This window comes from Camelus bactrianus, chromosome 8 (assembly GCF_048773025.1).
Source record: "Camelus bactrianus isolate YW-2024 breed Bactrian camel chromosome 8, ASM4877302v1, whole genome shotgun sequence".
NCBI classification, from domain to species: domain Eukaryota; kingdom Metazoa; phylum Chordata; class Mammalia; order Artiodactyla; family Camelidae; genus Camelus; species Camelus bactrianus.
Genome location: NC_133546.1, coordinates 75281046 through 75305359, shown reverse-complemented (window position 1 = coordinate 75305359; position 24314 = coordinate 75281046). Strand labels below are relative to the sequence as shown.

Sequence of the window (24314 nt, the reverse complement as noted above, 5' to 3'; positions counted from 1 at the left end):
TATTACAAGAAATTGAATATAGTTCCCTGCACTGTACAGTAGGTCCTTGTTATCTATTATATATATATATATATATATATATATATATATATATATATATATATATATATATATATATATAAATGTGTGTCTTTTATATATATATATAATGTGTGTCTGTTAATCCCAAACTCCTAATATATCTTTGACTGTTCTTTTACTTTCAAACACTGAGTCACTTTTTTTTAATGTGTTGTTTAATTTGGTGCTTATTTTTAGGTTTTGATTTGTGATCTAAACTGAGATTTTTAATCCTTTAATGAATCTAAGAACTATGGTATATCTATACAATGGAATACTACTCAGCCATAAAAAAGAATAAAATAATGCCATTTGCAGCAACATGGATGAAACTGGAGAATCTCATTCTAAGTGAAGTAAGACAGAAAGAGAAAGAAAAATACCATATGATATCATTTATATGTGGAATCTAAAAAAAAAAAAAAGACAAACTTATTTACAAAACAGAAACAGACTCAGACACTGAAAACAAACTTATGGTTACCAAGGGAGGAAGAGAGTGGGAAAGGATAAATTGGGAGTTTGAGATCTGCAGATACTAATATATATAAAATAGATGAACAAGTTTATACTTTATAGCACAGGGAACTATATTCAATATCTTGTAGTAACCTATAATGACAACGAATATGAAAATAAATACATATATGTATATGCATGACTGAAATATTATGCTGTACACCAGAAATTGACACAACATTGTAAACTGGATATACTTCAAAATATATATATATATATAAATAAATGTCTACCTATTTTATATTAGTTCTGTCATCCAATTTTGTTATTTTTCAGTTTCTGTTGTTTGTTTTTTTTGGGGGGGGGTTCTTGGTGGGGTAACTAAGTTTTTATTTATTTATTTATTAGAGGCACTGGGGATTGAACCCAGGACCTTGTGCATGCTAAGCAGGGACTCTACCACTAAGGTATACCCTACCCACATTTTCAGGTTTTGGTGCTTACTTTTTCACTTGGTTGCTTCTCAAAAATCTCCACAAAAGAAATTTAGGAAAGATAACCAGAAACTGATGAAGTAGGTCATACGCGGAGCTTGGGTGGGAACAAAGTTGAAAGACTAAGAGGAGGAGCAGCACTTTTCTGTGGATAACACATACAGTTTTAATTTTGGAAACATAAATGTTTTAATTCAAAAATAGAATTACACCAATAAGGAATGTAGCTACAACTCTAAAACTGAATACACACAGAAACAAATGACCTTGTTCTATTTCAAGTAAACATCATAACTTCAGAGAAAAAAGAAATGATCTAGGCACTTGTGAACACAGTCCTTTATCTATCCTCAGTGTGAAAATAAAAAAGAAATGGCAGAAACTCTATAATTGGTTGGAAATTTCAGAGCTTTTTTTCCCCCAGTATTTCACTTTAACAAACACATACCTTTAAAAAAACCCTCAGCTTATGAAGACATAATTCACAAGCATACAATTTACCCCTTTAATGTGTGCAGTTCAGTGGTGGTTAGTATAGTCACACAGTTGCACCACCATCACCAAATCTATTTAGAGCATATCCATGGCCCTCAGAAGAGACCTCATCCCCATTAGCACACACTCTCCATTCTCCCTACCACCTCCAAGCTCCCTCCTAGCCTTAGACGAACACTGATGTACTTTCTGTAAATTTTATTCTGGACATTTCAGAGAAATGGAGCTATATGACCCGTGACCTTGTGTTACCGGCTTCTTTCACATAGTAGGTTTTCAGGGCTTATCCATGCTGTAGCAGGTATCTGTATTTCATTCTTTCTACTGCTGTGTAATAAGATTCCATTGTATGGATATACCACAGGGTATTTATCCATTCATCAAATTGGACATTTGGGTCGTTCCCAGTTTTTCTTGGAGGGGAGGGTATTCTGACTACTTAGATTGTTAAATAGAAGAGGTGAGAGCAGACATCTTTATTTTTTCATAATTTTTCACAAGTAATTCTGGACAAGTCTTAAAGTAGATCCCTAAATCTCAGCTCTCCCCACCGCTCATGTCAAATGCAGCTCATTTTCAGTAACATATGTTTCATAAACAGATCAATAAGAAAAAGTCACCTCGATAGAAATAAAATGAAAGAGTGGGCAAAAGACCTAAGTGGGAAAACAAAACAAAACAAGTGGTAAACATAGAAATGCTCTTCCTGCCTAGAAATCAGTTAAAAGCAAAGGGCCACACCTGCTAATCTAACTAGCAAAAATCTAAAAGATAACAATTACATTAGGAATAATGCTGCTATGACTATTTACTTACACATTTTTGTGCAGATGTGTTTTCATTTCTGTTGGGTATATATCTAGGAGTGAAACTGCTGGGTCACATGATAACTGTGTTAAACTATATTTAACATTTTGAGGAACATTTTTCAAAGCAGCTGCACCCTTTTCCAAGCCTACTGCAGTGTATGAGGGTTCCAGTTTCTCCACATCTTTGGCAACACTTGCTGTTGTCTGATTTTTGATTATAGCCATCATAGTGGATGTGAAGTGGCAACTCACTGTGGTTTTGATTTGCTTTTCCATAATGGCCAGTGATACTGAGCACTTCTCCACATCCTCACTGGTCACTTGTATATGTTCTTTGGAGAAATGTGTATTAAGATCCTTTGCCTATTTGTATTTTTATTATTGAGTGGTAAGTGTTCTTTATATATTCTGGACATTAGTCCTTTGTCTGATATCTGCACTGCAAATATGTTCTCCCATTCTGTGGGATGCCTTTTACTTTCATGATGTTCTCCTTTGAAATGCAAAGGTTTTTAATTTTAATGAAGCCCAGTTTTTCTTTTGGTGTCATCTAAGAAACCATTCATTGCCTAACCCAAGGTTGTGAAGATGCACTCTTATTCTTTCTTCTTTATGGTTTTAGCTCTTACATTTAGGTCTGTGACGAATTTTGAGTTAATTTTCTGTATATGGTTTAAGGGATGTACACAACTTTATTCTTTTCTTGTGGATATTCAGTTGTCCCAGCACCATTTCTTGAAATGATTATTCTTTCTCCATTGAAATATCTTGCTACCCTTGTCAAAAATCAATTGACCATGTGAGGGTTTAGTTCTGGGCTCTCAATTCTATTCCTTTGATCTATCCATCTATCCTTACACCAGGACTACAGTCTTGATAACTGCAGCTTTTAGTAAGTTTTGAAATCAGGAGACACGGATCCTCCAACTTTATCTTATTTTTAGTTGCTTTCGCTAGTCTGGGTCTCCTGCATTTCCATTTGAATTCTGCAATCAGCTTGTCAATTTATTCAAAAAAGGTAGCTGATATTTTGATAGAGTTTGTACTGATCCATAGATCAATTTTGGGAGTACTGCCATCTTAACAACATTAAGTCTTCCAGTATGTGAACAGGGGATGTTTTTCCATTTAGGTCTTCCTTAATTTCTATCAATGATGCTGTGTAGTTCTCAGAACAGTTTCCACTTCCTTTCAAAAGCTTATGCATAGGTACTGTATTCTCTTTGATGCTATTGTAAATGAAATTGTTTTCTTGATGTCATTTTGGTTTGTTTGTTGCTCACATAAAAATACAATTGATTTTTGTATATTGAGCTTGTATCCTTCAGCCTTGTTGAACTCGTTAATTGGTTCTCACAGTTTTTTAGTAGATTCCTTTAGATTTTCTATATAATCATATCATCAGAAAACAGAGATAATTTTATGTCTTACTTTTCAAATTGGATGCCTTTTATCTCTTACTTTTGCTCAGCTGCCCTGTCGAGAACCTCCAGTGTGATGCTGAATAGAAGTGGTGAGAGGCAAGGCGCTGGTCTCATTCCTGATCTCAGAGGGAAAGCATTCAATCTTCCACCGTTAAGTATGATGTTAGCTGTGGGTTTTCATAGAGCATCACTGAAGCGTTAGGGATAACAGGCATCACGTCTGCAATTTATTCTCAAAGGGCACAGAACATGTAACGATACGTGTGAGTGCGCACGCTTATGGAGACGGGAGAGAGCAGAGTGACTAGGACGAGGTCAGTGTGGTAAAGTGTTAACACTGGGGAATTCTAGAGAGCCACTCTCCTTAGTCTGTCTTTCCTGAGCCCCACCTTTTTTTCCAACAGAAAGAAATTACTGGGTGTCATTTTATCCATTCAGAGATGTAAACCAGGGCTTTGACATTCATATCCTTGGTCTAATCCTTGCTGCAAACTCAGTCCCTTCTTATTTTCATCTTGTATTACTTGGAGTTAAGTAGCAGTTGCCTCTTTCAGTGCTATAGGTCCTGAAGTTCTAGACTCTCCATTTCCTTTCATTCTGGCTTAGAAACTAGCCAGTCATTTCTGAACCCCGCTATCTTGCAGTAATTTGGGAAAGCCAGCAAATACTAACCAATCTCTTCCCCTAAAATCGCCCGTCCAAACACACATCATCTGCCTTCCAAGTTATCGGAGGCAATAGTGTTATTTTGCCAGAGCAAAATGTGGATCTCCATTTACCCTTAAAAGATTTCCTATTTGGCCAGTGGGAGACCTTGGTTTTGAACCTGCCTCTTGTGTTCTTTTGCTTATTCTTTGAACACAGCCTGACTTCTGGCAAAACTAGATACTCCAGGCTCATATTGTTCTTTCTCTGCCCCAGCCTATTCCCTAAAAGTAATTCCCTGCTCAGGTTTAAGATTATATCATATATATATATAAATATCTCCAAATTGGCTTGAGTGTGTGTATTTTATATGCATATATATACATTACTAGTAGGGAAAATTATCAAGTGGATTCCTTTTTGTAATTCTTTAAAAAAAAAGGTACAAACCAAGTAAAAGCAATAATCTATTTTTATTATTTAATTTTATTTTTTAATTTTTTTTTGTTTTTGTTTTGGAGGGGGAGATAATTAGGCTTATTTATTTTCTTATTTATTTTAATGGAGGTACTGGGGATTGAAGCCGGGACCTTGTGCATGCTAAGCATACACTCTACCACTGAGCTATCCCCTCCGCGCTATTTTTATAATTTTAGTGTATCCTGTTTTCAAGCTAATGTTACCACTCTCACAAGCTGAGATTTAATTCTGCTTGGTTTGGAATGGCAATTTGCTGTTCAAATTTGAGATGACCCTATGAACACATTAGAGTAATGAACACCTGTGAAAGCAGTTTCCAAACTGTGTGTAGAAATCGAAAGCCCCCTTACATATCGGTTTTGCAAATAAATAAATGCCAATCTTTCATCTGATAAGGGCTTTTTCATAATTAGAGGGAAAAAATCAGTAAACTGGAACCCAGTCCCATTTCTAAAATCTCCCTGAGACGTGGGCCACCCCGTTTCTGGGTGGACAGTGCTTCACTGCCTCTCAGAGGCCAGCTCTCTGACCCTGATGACGGACACTCTGGACGAAGCTCTGAGTGCAGGGAGGCTGCTCTGCTGGGTTGTGCCACTGAAGCCTCACCCTGAAAGGCGGGAGACTCGCATGTCTCCCATCCTAACCCTCTCCGAGCCTCAGTGTCCTGTCTGTGAAATAAGAGGACTAGAAGAAGTAATTCTCTGGTTTTGTCCAGGTGCCAAGGTCGATGAGTCTCCTCTCATTAGGGTTATTTATTTCCTAAAGACTGTCCACCTTGATCAGAAGTCTTATCTCCCCAGAAGATTTGATGAGCCTGAGTTCCTGGCTTGCAGACACTGTTGGGGAATTCATGTGTAGCTTGTGGTCTTATTTAGAGACAGCTGCTTCACAAGGGCCTCTGCCACAATTAGTTTCATGAACAGAAGTAGAAATATGAAGTATTGAATCTGCTACTGACTGTCCTCTGCTTTGGATACTGGAGATGTGTGATGCACAGGCTGTGCCTGGTTCTGATGGAGAGCCGGTGGTCCCTCTGGGGAAGGAGGGAGAGCAGCTGCGGTTCCTGCAGGAGGGGAAGCTCCCCCCAGCTCTGTCCCAGCCCAGCCCCTCTGCTGGGTTCCCCACAAGACTCCTCTGGACCCATGACAAGGACAAGATGGATGTTCACAAGGACAGTGAGTGAACTGGCCTAGAGCCCTACATAAGCGCAGATCAGGGCAAGAGTGTCCATCCCTCTGGACAGGGGACGGCGGACGCTCTCTGTACACAGGGGCACATTCATCCTGGGAGGGAGAACAGTTCTGAGGAAGCGCGGCCATCATGGGGCAGCACAAGAACGCGCCATCCCCAGATCCCAGCATCTCATGCCATCCCGCGGTCATCAGCCAGCCCCCATCACACCACCCTTGGGTTGGCTGCCGGGAGGCTGGAATGAGCCCTGGAAATATTTGCACTATTTAATCAGCATCAGAATCCCTGGGGATGAGTGAGGGCTGATCCCCGAGTCTCTCCAGCTCTTTGTTCTCAGGAATGTGAACCACGAGTGGATTGGCACTTACAGTATTTGTTAGAGCAGCTTCATATAATTTCCATAGAGTACTTTGCATGCTGACTCTTTACCCTATTAACAACTTGGTGTGACTCAAGAAAAATGTAACGAGTCCACTGGGTTTTTTTGTTTTTGTTGTTCTTGCTTAGTAGTAGTTAAATAAATGAAGGAAAATGGAAAAACAATGACCAATATGTAAGGTAGCTTGTATCAATACTTTCAAAACCACGAAGGAATTGATAAACTTTATGGCAACGACTTGGAACGAGGCCGTTAGCCTCTCGATGCTTGTGCTTCTTGGAGTTAGGGGCTGACCGTGCACCATGCCTTTCCGCGGGCAGCGGACGGTTCGGAAAGATGAGATCAGGCTGACAGCAGCTGCTGCCCGGAGACAGTTGAGGTGCTAGCAGTGCTATTCAGATGCTGAAGGCCAGGATAACAGGTTCGGGCTGCTAGGCACAGAAGGCTGTTCTTGACTGCATCCCTTTAAGTTACAAGCAGCTGGGGTTGAGGGAGGGTATAGCTCAGTGGTAGAGCATGTGCTTAGCAGGCACGAGGTCCTGGGTTCAATCCCCAGTACCTCCCTTAATAAATAGACAAACAAAGATATAAACCTAATTCCCCCACCAAAAAAAAAAATAAAATAAATAAGTCTATGAAAAATAAGTTATTAGCAGTGGAGAAAACAGGCTTGCCGAGCATCTTGAAATGGAAGTTAGCAAGTCACTTCTGAAGTTAAAAAGACGTCTGCCTGACTGTCAGTCTCATTTACATCATGGGATACTTTGCAATGGCTAAGTATGGAGGAAAATACTACATTAGTGATCCACTATACGCTCCTCAAAGCAAACAAGTTCAAAACGGAAACCTGCTTTTCTACATGTGAGTGACATTTAAACTTGATTTCAAGAGAAGCAATGCAGTCAGGTTGAAGAAGGTTCCGAGCACTGCCTAGGAGTTCGGGAAACCTGAGTCCTGGCCCTGGAGCTACCGAGCAGCAGGCGGTCTCAGCCCGGGCTCCTGCGAGGCTCTGACCTGCGCAGATCATCCCTAAACACTTTCAAGATCTACAGCCTATTGTCAGGATCTAACAGCCGTGCTTCTAAGATCAGCATCTTACCTTCATCCCACATCCTTCCTCAAGCCCACAGTCCTGTTCCTCAAGAGACCACATCTGCCCCACACTGGTTCCACCTTGGATAGTGGACTTAAGGCATCGCTCTCAGTGCTTAAACAACAGATCCGGGCACCATCCTTTGGTTACACCCACCTCCTTTGTCTTCACATTCTAATAGGTTACGGCTAATAAAGGTTTAGGGGAAGGAGTCAGTGAATCAGTCATTTTCCCTGGGCTGCTACAGGTGTATTCAGACATTGGATCACAAATATGCACAGCCCTGAAGAAAAATTTTTTAGATACACAATTTTATAAATATAAAATAAATTGACTTCCTCTTCCACATTCAGATTGCTAAAACCATCTTAATTTTCTATTAGGGGAGGGCGAAGGACAATTTCCTACAGCCCCACCTTCTCACTGTTTTAAAGGAGAATTTTTAAAAGTATTCGGTAAAGAAAGCGGTTTAGCCAGTGGTCAGATTACATGGCTGGGTTCTTGTGGAGATTATGGCTGCCTTTTTCTGCAGAGCATGAAGGTTATATTTAGAACTGGTGTTTATTTCACTGTTAGGAGTCTTTTTAAAAATAAAACTTTGTTCTGTGAAAACCTTTTCTAGGTAGAATTTAAGAAGACTAATGTATAGTGAAAAATAAAAATATTCAGTAAAACCTGTAAATACAAATAGACTATCCTCTTTTTTATAACTCTTCATGTTGAATGTATGCAATCATTCCTGGAATTGTTCTGAAAGAAGGTTCATAATACCAGGGGTTGCGATGACTTAAAGCTTTCATTCACCTCTTCAAAAAAAAAAGATAAAAGAAAGTGGTTTAGCAATTTGACTGATAATTTGTTGTATTATCAAATATAGCTAAAATGCTTTTGCATAATATTTCCATGATTTTATAAATATAGTTTGCCTGTTGTTGCCTGATTTCTTGGATTTTATTTTTCCCTCTGCACAACTGGGTGAAGATGCTTTGATTACAGAAAAATATACGGAGGTTTCCATTTTGCCTCTGAGTGGGAGGACGCTATTTATGGGATATAAAACATTGAAGACCAATTTTTGTGCTTAAACTAAGGAAAAATCCAAGCAGTGATATTGCAAATGAATCTGAGCAGAAATAGGGCATTTCTTTGATTTTTATATAACTGGAAGAAAAAAAAAGTCCAGCCTCGCATATTCTCAAGCCCTGGGGACTGACTCTCTGAGGAGGGGAACATGTTTTTCTATGCCTTCTCTGCTGCTTATAACGTTTGGTGGGGGAATACTTTCTTCCAACAGATTTATAGAGGCTGAATTGAAGAAAAGTTGTCACTGCAAAGGTTTATTATGAAGCCTGCCGACCAGGAGTCAGTGGCACTTATGACTAGGAAGTGACCTTGGTTTTTTGGGCCATGTACGTGAACCCTGAAATTGTCCACAGACAAAATGAAAGGGGAGTTTCTGAAAATAGAGCACCAGCACCTGTGGGTGATAAATGAAGGAATGAGGCGCCTGGAGAGGACAAATGGCCAGTGACCGTGGCCGGGGGCGGGGGCGGCCCAGGGAGCACGGGGAACGCTGGCGTCAGGTGTAATCGTCAGGAGAGGACTTCGCGTGCTCGGGTGCAGAGTTGCCACATCTATCTCCCTTCCCCTCCCGAGGTTGTGCAAGGCCCTCCGAGTGCTCACACACCTAGAAAATTCAGGTAGACCCTCTGGTCTTTAGTTGGTTGATGCTGAGAACAGGCATTGTGTGAGCTCACTTGGCCTATTTATTCACAGGCTGGTGACTGCCCCCTCCACACCAGGCCTGCTACAGGTGTCTTGTGCTCTTGTTACGAGGCGAACTGCGTCTCCCCAGAAAGGTATGCTGAGGTCCTAACCCCTGAGACCTCAGAATGTGATTTTTTTAAAGGCTTTTTTTGTTGTAGTTTTATTGAAGATAAGTGATGTACAACTGCATATATTTAAATCATATAATTTGATCAATTTTAACATGTGTACAGTCACGAAACCACCACCACGATCAAGATTCTGAGTTTATCTATCACCGCCAAAGATTCCTCATGCCCCTTGGTAATCCGTTGCTCCCTCCCCCAACCAGGCCACCCCTGATAGCTGCCTTCCATAACTGTAGATCCTTGCATTTTCTAGAATTTTACATATGTGGGATTATACAGAGTTTACTCTTTAAAATACAGCTTCCTTTACTCAGTGTAATTATTTTGACGGTCACCCATGTTATATGCATCGAGTTCTTTTGTAAAATAACATCTCTATTGAGATATAATTCAAATGCCATACAGTTTGCCAATTTAAAGTACATAATTTCACAGTTTTTATTATTTTGTTTAGAATGTGATCTTATTTGGAAAAAGGGTCATTGCAGATGTCATCTGTTAAGATGAGGTCATACTGGAGAAGAGTGGGCCCTACTCCAACATGACTGGTGTCCTCATGAGATGGCCATGTGGTGACAGAGACACAGTGAGGATGCTGCGTGACCACGAAGGCAGACAGGCGTTGTGTACCTGCACACCAAGGACCGCCGAGGACTGCCGGCACTCCACCGGAAGTTAGGGGGGACAAGGAAGGATTCTCCCTTGTGGCCTTTAGAGGGGGCAGGGCTCTGCCGGCACCTTGAGTTTAGACTTCTAACCTCTAGAACTGGAAGAGCCTCAGTCCCCGCTGTTTTGAGCCACCCGGTTTGTGCTGCTTCATGCTGGCAGCCCTAGGAGACAAACACAGCTCTCAAGGCTGGGCTTGGCGCTGAGTCCCGGGAATCCTCACTCAGTCCCCTCAGGGGTGTCGCCACCCGGGTGCTGCTTGGGGTTGGGTACGAATCTAAGCCAAAGCCGGGGCCCTCGCCGCCTCTCCTTCGGAGATGGTCCGGTTTAGTCCTCCTCAGAGAACCTGAATCACAACAGCTATTTCCTTCCCTGGTGGAGTAAGAGATGTTAAAAGAACTTGGACCTTAAAAACACAACACTAGCCTCTCCTTCCTGGGCTGATGAGAGGGACAGAGGAATTACTCTTCCCCGGTGAGGCCGCCGTAATGAAACCAGTACGTACGAACAGAGCCCAGTGGAGTTTTCCTTAGTAACTTCTCGAGTCAGTGTGCACTCAGCCCCTGTTCTGTTATAGCCCAACCACCACCTCAGTCACCCCGCACTTCAGTGAGAGGCTGGCAAGGACGGCAGAGGGCTAAGGCGGCACTGAGGGGCGGGCAGGGGCGGCCCTGACATCTGCATCCCCCTTCCCCGGGAGGAGGCGGGGTGACGGGGGCGCGGGCAGGGCTGTGGGCCACGGGGGGGCACGGAGGGGCTGCGGGCAGCGAGGACGCCTCCGCAGTGAGGACTGCCGCGCGCCCCGTCCTGTGACAAGCCCCTCTCCCAGACACGCCAGTGCAGGAGGGAGGTGCTCGCTTGGGTTACATTTACAGACTACGCTGAACATTCGGAAATAGAGGTTTGCTTAAGGAAGAGAACAGCCCCAACGGGTTTAACTGTCACTTTCCCAAAGGAAAAGAAATGGAAATGTTATGTAATCAAAGAGAACTGAGCCAATGATAATCACTTTCCTGAATGCAAAAGGTGATGAAGCTTTTTAATGTATTTTCTAAAATTTGTGAAATCGTTGCCCCTTGTCTTTAAGAGTAGGCTGTAAACCTGAGGAACACAGAACCAGTGGGCGAGCACGGTGCTTACAGCAGGATGTTTAAACTCAATGTGATTATGAATGTTTTAAGTCTAAAATAAATACCTTGAAATAAATGAATATTGGCACAGTCTTCCTATACTTAAGGTGAAACAAAACCTTAAAAAAAAAAGACTTTTTTTTTGCAGTCAAGATCAATTGATTCTTTCTCAGAAAATACCTATTTTTAAAAACCCACTGACTTTTTGGTACCACAGTCCTGGGCTCAGGCCTCCTTCACGCTGACACCTCTGTGAGTGTCACCCCCCCAGCTAGCCAGGCTGCTCGCCAGGTACCCGGTCTCTGAAGTTTGCTTCACTCTTCTGTATAAAACAGTCTGAAGTTGCTTGCCATAAACTTATCTCAGAGGGGAGAAAGTGTGTACGGGAATAATGAAGCAAAATTAGTAACTGTTGATAAATATTGGTAACCGTTAAACTTGGGTGATGCGTACACAGAGCACACATATTATACTTCTTACCTTTGTGTATCTTGAAAATTCCCCTAATAAGAGCTTAAGCAACAATCACGAAGACAACATCTGGTCTCTTTCCCCAGAAGACCTTGTGATGCCCAGCAGCACCGAATGTGTCAGCAGTAATTAACACCTTCTAAGGAGTAACACACGTTAACTGTACCTTAATACCTCTCACTGCGACAAGTATTGGTCCCGAGGGCCTTTGGGAGTGATTTTTTTTTTAACTTTGAAACAACTTTATTGAAGTAACTGCACATATGAAAAGTGTACAGTCTGATAGGTTCTGACATATATGCACACCTGTGAAACCACCATCAAAAAATCAAGATAATGAACATCTCCATCATTCCCAAGCATTTTCTCATTCCCCTCGTAATCCCTCTCTCCTGTGATTCCTTCCTTCTAATGTGAGGAATCTTATAACTTGTAGTGGGGAAAGTATGGGAAGAGTTTTCTGAGAGGGCTTGAATTAAATCACGATATGCAGGTCTTGAACTGGTCCTGAAAAATTTACCTAGCACTCACATTCAGAAGGAAAACAGGAAGTACCCTGCATTTCAATTACTGAAATAGCTATGACATCTCACGCCCAGGCATCTTCCTAGTGGCCCACCCGGAGGGGGGTGACAAGGCCTGCCTGATGGCCCGCAGTAGGAATGGTGCATGGGGGCGGGGTGGGGGTTGGCAGGAAATCAGAGGCAGCTTAGCCCCCACTGGCGATCACCTAAATCAGGCAGCTACGTGCCAGAAAGGAGCCTGGCTTTGGCAGTATCTGAAAATGTACGTCAGCATTATTTTTTCTGAAACTATTTTTGCCTTTTACTTTTTAATTACTCTAAATTTTGGAAAGTTTTTGAACATGGAAAAGAGCTTTTCTTGTTATTTGGGCACTTGCTGAAACTGACTCCTATTTGCAGTAATTTTTTTTGTTTCCTTAATGAAAATTAAATGCAAATAATTTAAGTGATTTAATGGTTCTAAAAAGTAAGTGGGGCCTGCCTCATACAGCCTGGAGGCCTCGGTTCACTCGCGGAAAATGAGAGCAATGACTTGAGGCTCAGTTTGTATCCTTGTAAAAATCATGTTAAGACCAAGCCTGGTCTCAGACGTTTTGGTACCAGGTTTGTTTCTGGGTTAAATCCCTCCCCGCTTGGCACCTGCTGGCCCTCTCCAGCCCTTCCGACCCGCCTCCAGCTGCACGCTGGCTTGACGGCCCCACTTCGTCTTCCTTAACCACCACCTGCCTTTTTTTTAAAACCACATGCCCCTGCATCTCAAGCGGAACTTTTGCTACCTGTCTCATATCGACATCAGCAGTCTTAGAAGATTCCCAATCTTTTTGAACTTTGGGTGGTTTAAAGAAAAATGCATTATTTAATAAATAAATTCTTAAAAGAATTTGGGGCATTTTTATAGCAATTTAAAGTTGACTTAGGAGGGGGAGGGTATTGCTCAGTGGTAGAGCACGTGCTTAGCATGTACAAGTCCTGGGTTCAATTCCCAGTATCTCCATCAAAAAAAAAAAATAAACTGAATTACCTCCCCATCCCCCCCAAAAATAAAATTTTTTAAATTAAAAATTAAAGAACAAAGTTGATTTAGGATTATTTTATTTCACCTGAGGGACCCAGCTGGCCCAATTCTAGAATACTGGGCCAGGTAACTCATTAGAGGCCATTCTGAGAAGGAAGCTGATCTACCCTCTGAGCAGCGAAGGAGACCTGGCTGTCGGCTGTTGGAAGTTCAGCCCAGCAGGTTTAACACAGTACACACAAATGATCACCGTAAATAGTAGGTGGTGGGTCACACACATGCGGTCCCACAGGAGAGATTCACAGTAACAGGAGTGATATTCTATGCACACAGAAGCTAGCAAGGAGGATCCCGAGCAGGAAGTAGACCTTGCTGTTGGCCACCGGGGGGTGGCGGAGGAAGAACACCTACAGGTAGCAGGGCTCCATTTCTCTTAAGAGAGACAAGGGCAAGAGTTCGGCAGAGCAGGCCTGAGAGAGCTTTTGTACACATATAACAAAAGTAAGTATCAAGGTATCCAAACTACAAGGTCTTAAAACCAGCCTTGTCATTGTTTCTGAGATTCAGGGCCAATTCCCTAGCAACAGCACCTGAACACTGTATCAATTTTCTACTGCTGCATAAGACATCACTGCAAGATGAGTAGCTTAAAACAGCACACATTTATTATCCACAGCTTCTGTGGATCAGAAGTCTGGGTCCTGGGGAGTTGGGTCCTCTGCTTAAGGCCTCACTGGGCTGAAGTCAAGGTCTCAGCTGGGGCTGGGTTCTCATCTGAGGCTCATAATCTGGATCCAACCTCATTTGGGTGATTAGTGGAATTCAGACCCTTGTGGTTGCAGGACTGAGGTCCTTGTTTTCTTGCTGGCTCTCAGCTGGGATCACTCTCAGCTCCTACAAACGCCTTCAGGAAGGAGTTAACGGCACTCTCACAACAAAGCAGCTGTCTTCCTCAAAGCCAGGGAGAGGAGCTTCCTCTGGGTGGCTACGATGCATTGGTTTTTTTTTTTTTTTTTTTTTACTTTATTACACTTTTGTTATTGTTGTTGTTTTGTTTTCTTGGGGGGAGGGTGGGTAATTAGATTTATTTAGTTAGTTTTAATGGAGGTCCTGGGGATTGTACCCAGGACCTTGTACATGCTAAGTGCACACTCTGCCACTGAGCTATACCCTCCCCTCTACAGTAGATTCTTACAAAGGTAACATGACCACCAGAATGACTATTCCACCATCTTTGATGTATGATGTAACCTAATCAAGGGGACAAGTATCTCGTCATATTCGCAGGTCCCACCCATACTGGAGGGGAGGAGACTACACAGTCCAAGTACACCAGGGAGAGGGACTCTTGGGTGCCCCTGTGGAATTCTGCCCACCACGAACACTGAATTATTCAACACTGAGGCAGCATTTGTTGGATGTTTACTATACCCAGCACCATGCTGCAACTGGGGGTACAGAGCTGAATAAAGTAAATCAGGAAGACAAAGACAGATAAGGAAGCCCACGGACTAACAGAGAACAGAACTGAAAATTAATTCTAAAAGAAGTTAGTATGTCTACAATAGCTGAGTGTGGAAATGACACAGAAGAGAGCCAAGAAAGTGAGTATAGCTCAATAGGTACTTTCTAGGCCAGCAGTAGAGAAGAGGGGATTCCGGCAGAAGGCATGTTATCTACCAGTGTGGAGAGGTGCTGAAGAGCCTGTCTGAGAGGCTGTGAGTAGAGGGGCTTGGCTGGAATGGAGGGGCCTGAATGGATGTCAAGGGCCAGCCCAGGAAGGACACAGAACTTAAGATTTCATCATGGGCTGGAACCACCAATGCAATCTGTGAAGGGATATTAATAAATCAAGATCACAGAGGCCAACTCAGACCAAGAGAAAAAAAAAATGACTCCATAAAAATAATTCAAAAAGTTCAGCATAAATAAGCGCAAGTGAAAAGCAAAGGCCTCATACAACTTGGTAACAAAAGGTCAATATTCAATAGGAAATGAGCAAAAGACAAGAAAAAGCAATTAACAGAAGAAATACAAAAGGCTGACAAACAGAGAAAAGTGCTTACATCACTTGTGATTAAGAAATGTTAAAATCGTGAAATCACCATTTTTGCTATGAAGTTGTTAGGATAACAGATGTAAAAAACACTCGTACAGACTCAGAATACTGAAGGACAAAACACCAAAGGTTACGGGAGTATAGAAGTTTTACTGATAATTTTTGTTTTCTTCTTTATACTGTTTTCTCAATTTCCCCAATGAACCTGTGTAATTTCTTAAAATAGGAACTAACATATTCATTGAAGAAACAGAGCATCTAAGGCAAAACAGCAGCGCCTGTCCAGCCAGCTCACCCCCAGAGGCAACTACTTTCTGCTCTCCTAGTCAGTGCTTCTGGTGCTTGCCTCCACACTTCTAAGTAATGTGCACACACTGTTATCCCTGCGCTTGTCATTACCAGCTATCTCGACTTCCTGTAATACAAAGTTCTAGATTCACCACGGGTGGTCAGGGTTAATTAGCTGGGCAAGCATTAGTCTCATATTGCTTCTCTGATGTACAGAAGGGCATTGCACATGTCTGTTCACACTGAGCCGCATTCCACAAAGGACTGGAGAAGAGATACGCTGGTAGCAACAGGCAGGGGCACTCCAGTCAGCATTAACCTATCCACACAAAACCACGGAAGTAAACCATCTGGGCGGTTCGGCCTGCTGCAGCACCTGGCATACAGGATGGCCAGGGGTAGAGGACCTGTGACTCGTAATCAAGGTTTCAGATTTGATATGAGACAACCCCCTCCAAAGGCCTGGGGCTTCTGACTAGCAGAATGAAAACGAGATGATAATTATCAAAATACAACCTTCTGTCAGCTTTTTTAAAAATAAGGCATCCACCTGAGTCACTGACTTAGGGATGAGACAAAATACAAAACTCTTCTGGTAAACCAAAGAATCCAAGTGTTCTACACCTTTGAAGTTGTACATGCCTCTGTGAATACGGTGACCTCCTGTGCTAAGGAATACACAGTGTTTTAAGATAATGGTTACAGTCCACAGTCTATAACATCTCAGTTTATAAATTCAGATTTTTCCAAAGGGGCTACTTAAAGACAAGCCTGCAGAGACACTTTCCTAGTTTTTCTCCTTATGCATGTTTTCAGGGTCTAATATTCTCTTAAAAGTTGCTTTTGAACACTCCAGTGATTTTCGTCTCCTTCCCACGCCTGCGTGAACAACAAACTCCTCAGTCTGTCCACAATCCCTTTCTACCAGCAACAGCTAACAGGGGCACCTGCAGTCTCCAGGCTTCAGATGCGACTCCATTTGCAACAACTAGGTTAGAAATACAGGGTCTAAATATATCTAAGTGGTATTTCAAAAGAATATAGGCTGTTACTAAATTTTAAGCAACTTTCACATAACTTAATTTTCATATTCATTAACCAAAGCTATGTAAAAGGCATAAAAATAATTTATAGGCTCAAATGTCCAATCTTGACAGAAGCAGTCTTCACATGAGCAGGAATAGACATTTAATGTGTTTTAGAGATTAGTTAAACCTTATTTTTACACACCTATATTTTATGTATTTTACAATTCTATACTATATGCCCCAGTAAGACTGATTCTCAAATAGTTTCCTTGGATGCTGGTGGTGGACAAGTAACATTTTTGTCTGTCCAAACTCTTTTGAACACCATCTCGACATCTGCTAGCTCCCCAGTGCAGAGCCTGCCTTACAGCCCAGGGATCAGTAAAAGCACACCTCCCAGCCTCCACTGGGGTGTGTACATCTGACTCTGTGCCCACAAGAGGTTAGATGAGAGAAAAAGAAAGCCACTGGGACTTCATTTTGCCAGCATGGTCAGCATCATCTCAGGGCTCCTGGGGTTTGTGTTGATGGTGGTGACAGTTTCCTGCCTACAGAGAGAGGTGCAGCAGACTCTGACATTGGGCCCCAGCTCTCTTCTCTAGCCAGCGCTGTTGTGGGTTCTGAAATTTGGTCTTGAAGGCTCAGCTGGTTCTGTGAACCTTTCTAAGGAGTCTGCATTTAGTACCTCCCTCTTGACTTAGGTCAGCTAAGCAGTTCTTGGAAGTGTCCAAGGACCCTGGGGGACCCTGAGACCGCTACAGGGGCTCTGAGAGATACTCCCTTTTCTAACCACGTACCTGTGTGAGGCTACCTTTTCTTCCTTATACCAGAATCAAAACAATATCACAACCAATTGAATGCAGAAGATGATACGAGAATACGGCGGCCTTCTATTAAGTTAGATGTTAAAGAGAATCACAAAAATATAAAACAATGTCACTTAAAGTATTTTTTTGTTTTGGAAAGTTATTTTAGTTTCACTACTTTTCAAAAACATGTTATTTTATGTTAACATGTGGAGGTCCAATCTCTGCGACTGAGTGAGGCCAGCGGACAGCAAAGGAGCCCAGCCCTTCCCGTTCTTCCATCAGTACTGCTCTGCAGATGGGCTTGGCGTCTCCTGACCCAGTCATCCAAAGACCACAGGGAGGGAGCTTCTGAGTCATCAGACGTGACTCAGCTGGCACAACCCATCCCCTGCTTCTCTCACATTAGCCTTTCGGACTTGAATTTTATCTTTAACAAATGAATGAGTATTTCAGCTCTGTTCATCCATGAAAATAATCAAATTTTCCAACTAATGATTTTTAAATGTTACATTCATATAAAACAATTTCAACTCAAGTATTTAAAATTTCAGTTTCTTAGATTTTCACCCCAGGCAGCCTGAAGACTTAGAAAATATAGTATGATTTAGAGATGGCTACCACTGAGAGGTATATGCTATGCATTGCTCCAAGTGGTTTACCTGTATTTACTCATTTGATCTTCTCAGCTGCTCTATGAGGTGGAGCTAGTATTATCTTCAATCATACACATAAGGATACTGAAGCACAGAGATGTTAAATAACTTACCTAAGGTCACACAGCTAGTAAGTAGCAGAGCTGGGATTTGAACCCAAGTAATCTGGCTCTGGGGTTAAAGATCTTCCCTTGTTACCATGGCTTTACCAAAATAGTACACACTACTTAACTCATGTTTAAGAAGCCACTATTACTCAGTACATAGCAATAAAATTATTTTTTCTAAAAAGGTGTTTTATTTGCATTTGTATTTTATAAGCAGCTGCTTAATTTAAGCTGAAACATGATGAAATAAAAGCTTGCAGTTCTAATCATCACTTACTCTAATACATTTAAATTAAAATTAATGTGCTAATGTAGAAATATTTTCTTTCTTAATTTATAGCAGCATATTTTCTTCCAAAGCCATCATATACCTCTTTAAACACATTACGGAAATTAGATGACTGAAATAATATACAGAAAGAAGACAGTCAGAATAAGTTAATTCAGATGTACACAATCAGAAAAAGATACTGAAGTTAGAGAACACGTGGCTTAAAAATCAATGCAGCGTCCTTTTCGTTCCCAATCTCCATATCGAGTAGGTTCCGGGCCCCTGGGTCCACCTTTTTCTTTGGTAACAGGATTAACATCATCTGGAAATTCTGGAGAAAGACGGAAGATATAAAAGAAAGCAGTCAGTGGAGATGGGAAAAGCATCATGGTCAATTTTGAAGACAGGGTTGCAGAGCTGCAGGTTAGTGAGACGGATACTACTAATGAGGTTACTACGATGCAGTCTTTAATGAACTCTAGATGTGGTTCTGTCCCCACAGTTTGAGAAATCACTGTAGGACATAACTTTCATTTTCAATCAGCCTTATTACCTACATTAGTGACTTAGAATTCTCAGGCCCTGATCTGGGGAGAGGCTGCATATGTGCTGCTGGGTTAAAAAAGAAAGAAAGGGGTGCAGAGAACAGAGTGCAAATACACAGGGTTTGGAAGGTTCTGAAACCAGATTACTTTGAAGGTTATTTTTGTTTGTTTTTAGCAGCTTTACTCATAACTGCCAAAACTTGAAAGCAACCAGGATGGCCTTCAGTAGGTGAATGGATAAACTGTGGTACAGCCAGAACACAGAGCATTATTCAGTGCTAAAAAAGCTATCAAGTCATGAAATGACATGGAGGAAACTGAAATGCATATTACTAACTGAAAGAAGCCAATCAGAAAAGGCTACGTGCTGTATGATTCCAAGTATATGGCATTCTGGAAAAGGCAAAACTATGGAGACAGGAAAACGATCAGTGGTTGCTGGGGGTGGGGTAGGGAGATGAACAGGCAGAGCACAGAAGATTTTTAGGACCTTCTCCTTCATCTGGAATGTCTTTACTTCTCCTTTGTTGCTGAAGGATCCTTTCACTGGATACAGAATTTATAGCTGACAGTTCTTTCCTTTTAGCACTTTAAAATATTGTGCCACTCCCTTCTGGTCTCCATAATTTTAGGTGATAAATTTGCTGTCATTTGAATTGCTGTTCCCATATAGATAATATGTCATTTCTCTCTGTTTTCAAGATTTTGTCTTTAGTTTTCACAAGTTTAACTATGATGTGTCTTGGCATAGATTAGGTTTACCCTTCTGGGGGCTTGCTCAGCTTACATATTTGTCTTTTGTCGAGTATGGTTAGTTTTCAACCATTATTTCTTCAAATGTTCTTTCAGCCCCACTGCCTTGCCTCTCCTTCAGGGACTCTGATTATACAAACCATGGATCTTCTGTTATTTCTCAACTGGTCTCTCAGGCTCTGTTTATATAGCTTTTCCAGTATACTTTCCTTTGTTGTTACCGACTTCAGATTACTTTGACCCAATGCCTCACTTTTCTTATCAGTGAAATGGGGACAATACCTGCCTTCCTATCTTGAGGATAAACAAAGAAATGCATGTTAAGGGCTAGCACACTCTCACACGAGTGCTCCATGAATTTCAGCTATGAGTATGAGTACTCCTCATCATAGGGTTTTGGTTTCAGCAACTGGTCCGCTGGGACTGCCATCTAAGGACATGACAGCAGTTATTATTGGTGGCACCATGTGTTCACAACTGGAACATCCATCTTGAGTAAAGTCCAATTCTGAGCACTCTGTACCTTTAATCCTCATAATCACCTCTGGGACAGAAGCAACACTTGTCTCCACTTTATAGACGAGGAAAGTGAAACACAAAGAGCTCAAATTCACACAGCTGCTGAGTGGTGAAACTGAGTTTGAAGTCACATTCTGGCTGCAGCCCTGATCTTAGCCCCCACACTGTACTGATCTGTATACGAGAGGAACAGAGGAGGAACCAGCTATTAGAGAGAGTTCCAATTCTTAAACAATGTCTGTCCGTCCTTCTATCTATTTATTTATTTTTGCAGTTTTTAAAAGGAAAATTTATTTGACAAAGTTTCACTTACCACAATACATCTAAAAAATCAGTTTCAGAATTTCATATAAACACCAAGACCAAAATCCTAAAGTATTGAACTGCATCTCAAATTCTCCCCATTAACTTAAAAAAATAATTAAAAGCTTAAACTCACATGCCTTAGAGGTTATTAAATGAAACCAGAATTAACAAACATGCCCAATGTTTCACTTTAATTGTAGACACAGCTCCTATATTGAGTTTTACAAAAAGGCATGTCTTTCAACATACATCCGAACAGTGTTCAATGTAATGTGGTTTATAAGGGCAACATTTAACATAATTCAACTGCTTTAACCTAGAAATACTTACTACTTAAGTACATCCTACAGTATAACTAACTTGGGAAAAGTTGAAAATTATTTAACAGTTACAGTTTACTCAACTTAGTTGTTACATCCTAGATGAATGTTGTGTTCAAAAAACTGGACTTTACTTAAGTCTTTAAAACAATCCTGATTTCCATTTAGAGTAAGCATAAATCACAAGCTCGTGTTGCAAAATTGTTAAAACTTAAGTTCTGTTTTTCTTTTAAAAAAAGGTTGACCAAGAGTCAGTGATCAGGATCAATTACATTCCCCATCCACCACTCACACTGGACATGCTAGACATCCCTCCCATTCCGTTTGCTCCCAGATGCTCGGCTGCCACGGCTGTAGTAGCTGCTGGTCACTGCTCCTTGGCTGCCTATGCAATGTTTGATTGAAAATCACCGGAGTTTTCCTGTAAAACTTGGTCATATCCACTCATGCTGCTCTGGCTGCCGTAGCTGCCTCCATAACCACCGCTCAGCTGCCGGCTGGCTGGACCACCATAACTGGACTGCTCTGACAAGCCCGTGCCTCCCATCCTTTGGCTACCTTAAGCACCACCGTGTGCTCCTGCTGTAGAATTCAGGAGTTCTACATATCTGTGTTGCCTACTTGCTTTGTCTTTCAACATAGCTGCCACGGCATCTTCATGAGTTGCAAACTTGACATCTGCTTCACCAGTTACTCTGCCATTGGGACCAATTTCAATATGTACTCTCACAGGGCTGGTGAAAAAAAATTATAAATACATTCCTGGAATAAATCCAACTTGATCGTTGTGTATCATCCTTTTTATATACTGTTGGATTCAGTTTGCTATTTCGTGGAGGATTTTTGAATCTATGTTCACCAAAGACATTGGTTTGTAATTTTTTTTTGTCTTGTCTTTGGTTTGGTATCAGGGTAATTAATGGTGGCCTCATAGAATGAATTTGGGAGTGTTCTGTCCTCTTCAATTTTTGGAATACGCTGAGAAGATAGGTATTAGCTCTTCTTTGTATGTTTGGTAGAACTCTCCTCTGAAACCGTCTGGTCCTGAGTTTTTGTTTGCTAGAAATTACTATTATTATTACTACAAATTCAATTTTACTACTAGTGCTTGGTCTCTTTCTTCTTGATTAAGTATTGACAGCTTGTATGTTTCTAGAAATTTGCCCATTTCTTCTAGCCTGTCCAATATGTTGGCATATAACTGTTAGCAGTGTTCTCTTAAGATTTTTTGTATCTCTGTGGTATTCATTGTTATCTGACCTCTTTCATTTATTACTTTATTTGGGTCTTTCTCTCTTTTCTTCTTGGTGATCCTGGCTAAAAGTTTATCAATTTTGTTTATCTTTTCAAAAAATCTGCTCTTGGTTTCACTGACACTTTCTATTGTTTTGTTGATTTCTATTTTATTTGTTTCTTTTCTGATCTTTACTTCCTTCCTTCTGCTGACTTTGGACTTCATTTGTTCTTCTTCTATTTCTTTTAGGTGATAGGTTAAGTTGTTTACTTGAGATTTTTCTTGTTTCTTGAGGAAGGCTTGCATTGCTATAAACTCCCCACTCAGAATGGCTTTTGCTATATTCCATAGACTTTGGAGTACTGCATTTCTATTTCATTAGTCTCAAGGTATCTTCTCATTTCTTCTTTGATTTCTTCATTGACCCACTGGTGTTTTAGTAGCATGTTCTTTAGTCTCCAAGTATGTGCTCTTCTCCCATTTTAATGCCTGTAATTGATTTCTAGTGTCATACTGCTATTGTCAGAAAAACTGCTTGATATAGTTTCTATCCTCTTAAATTTGTTGAGACTTGTTTATGACCTAGCACTGTGACCTATCCTGGAGAATGTTCCATATTCTGCTGCTTTTGGATGTAATGTCCTGTAGATATCTATTAAGTCCAAGAGGTCTATTATGTCATTTAAGACCACTATTGTCTTACTGACTTTTTGTCTAGATAAGATGTCTACTGAGATAAGTGAGGTGTTAAAGTCCCCTTCTATTATTGTATTATCAATTTCTTCCATTTTGTCTGTTAGTATTTGCTTTCTACATTTAGGTGCTTCTGTATTGGGTGCTTATATGTTAACAAGTGTAATACCCTCTTTTTGTATAGATCCCTTTATTATTACATAATGCCCTACCTTGTCTTTTGTTACAGTCTTGTTTTAAAGTCTACTTTATCTGAGAATTACTACCCCTAGTTTCTTGTCATTTCCGTTTTCAAGAATAACTTTTTCCAGCCCCTCACTTTCAGTCTGTCTTTAGCTTTGAAATGTCTCTTGTAGGCAGCAGGTTTTGTAATCCAGTCACCCTGTCTTTGATTGACGCATTCAGTCCACTGACATTTACAGTAATTATTGATAGGCATGTACTTACTGCATTTTATGACTTGTTTCTTGGCTGTTTTGTGGTTCTTCTCTGTTCATTTCTTATTTTTATTTCTTCCCTAGTGGTCTGATGACTTTCTTTAGTAGTATGCTTGTGTTCTTTTTAGCTCTTGTGTATCTGTTATAGGTTTTTCATCTGTGGTTATCATGGGGTTCATAATGTTGATCTATAACTGCATTTACTTGCTTTAACTGATAGTCATTTAAGTTGAAACATATTCTAAAAGATCTACAATTTTTTACCCCCATCCCCCACATCGTTTCTGATGTCACGTTGCATTTTCATGTTTATCCCTTAACTGTTTATTGTATTTATAGTTGCTTTGACAACTTTTTTTTGTCTTTTAGTCTTTGTACTAGGTATGCAAGTGGTTGATGCTCAGTCCTTACTATACATCTGCCTTTCCTAGTAAGATTTCCCTTTTCCTATAGCTTACTTGTTTTCCTCTTAGAGAAGTCCCTTCAACATTTTTTTGGTTAAGTGCAGTATTCATGGACTGTTAGTTTCTGCTTATCTGAGATGTCTTTATCTCCCCTTCTATGCTAAATGATAATCTTGCTGGGTAGAGTCTCCTAGGTTGCAGATTTTCACTTTCAACCACTGGAATACATCTTGCCACTCCCTTCTGGCCTGCAAAGTTTCTGCAGAGAAATCAGCTGATAGGCTTCTGGAGATTCCCTTGTACATGACTCTGTTTTCCTCTTGCTGCCTTTAGAATTTTCTCTTAAACTTTTGCCATTTTAATTATATGTCTTGGTGTGGATCTGTCTGGGTTCATCCTGTTGGGACCCTCTGTACTTCCCATACCTGGACATGTTTCCTTCTTCAGATTTTGGAAGTTTTCAGTTCCTAATTTCCTCAAATACATTTTTGACCCTCTTCTCTCTTTTTCTTCTGGGTCTCTTATATCCCAGAGAACTCTTATATTGTTTGCTATTTTCATTTTTGAAAATTTGCTTTTCTTTTTGCTGTTCTGATTGGGTGATGTCCATTATTCTATCTTCCAGATCACTTAACTTATGGGTTCTTCTGTGTCATCA

General features: G+C 40.9%; 2 protein-coding genes across 8 annotated transcripts in view; both read right to left on the bottom strand.

Annotated features, from left to right (window-relative positions):
- The window catches only part of SMAP1 (small ArfGAP 1), a 176340-nt gene extending 158881 nt beyond the window's left edge, over positions 1–17459 (bottom strand). Inside the window, exon 1 of the mRNA XM_074368757.1 lies at positions 17403–17459. The gene's annotated coding sequence lies outside the window, so the exon portion shown is untranslated. The remainder of the gene's footprint in view (positions 1–17402) is intronic.
- SDHAF4 (succinate dehydrogenase complex assembly factor 4) overlaps positions 1–24314 on the bottom strand; it is a 62145-nt gene that overhangs the window by 21210 nt on the left and 16621 nt on the right. Inside the window, exons 3-4 of one of the 7 annotated variants that reach the window (XR_012508771.1) lie at positions 18646–18776; positions 18181–18232 (exon numbers count right to left, since the gene is read on the bottom strand). Coding sequence is in view for 5 of the 7 variants with exons in the window: in XM_045504766.2 (XP_045360722.1) it covers positions 18667–18776 (110 nt within the window). In the remaining 2 variants the exon portion in view is untranslated. Of the gene's footprint in view, positions 1–16686; positions 17496–17541; positions 18237–18342; positions 18777–24314 lie in introns of those variants that run through there. The other 6 variants (XR_012508772.1, XM_045504766.2, XM_045504768.2 and 3 more) reach the window with 6 other exon arrangements.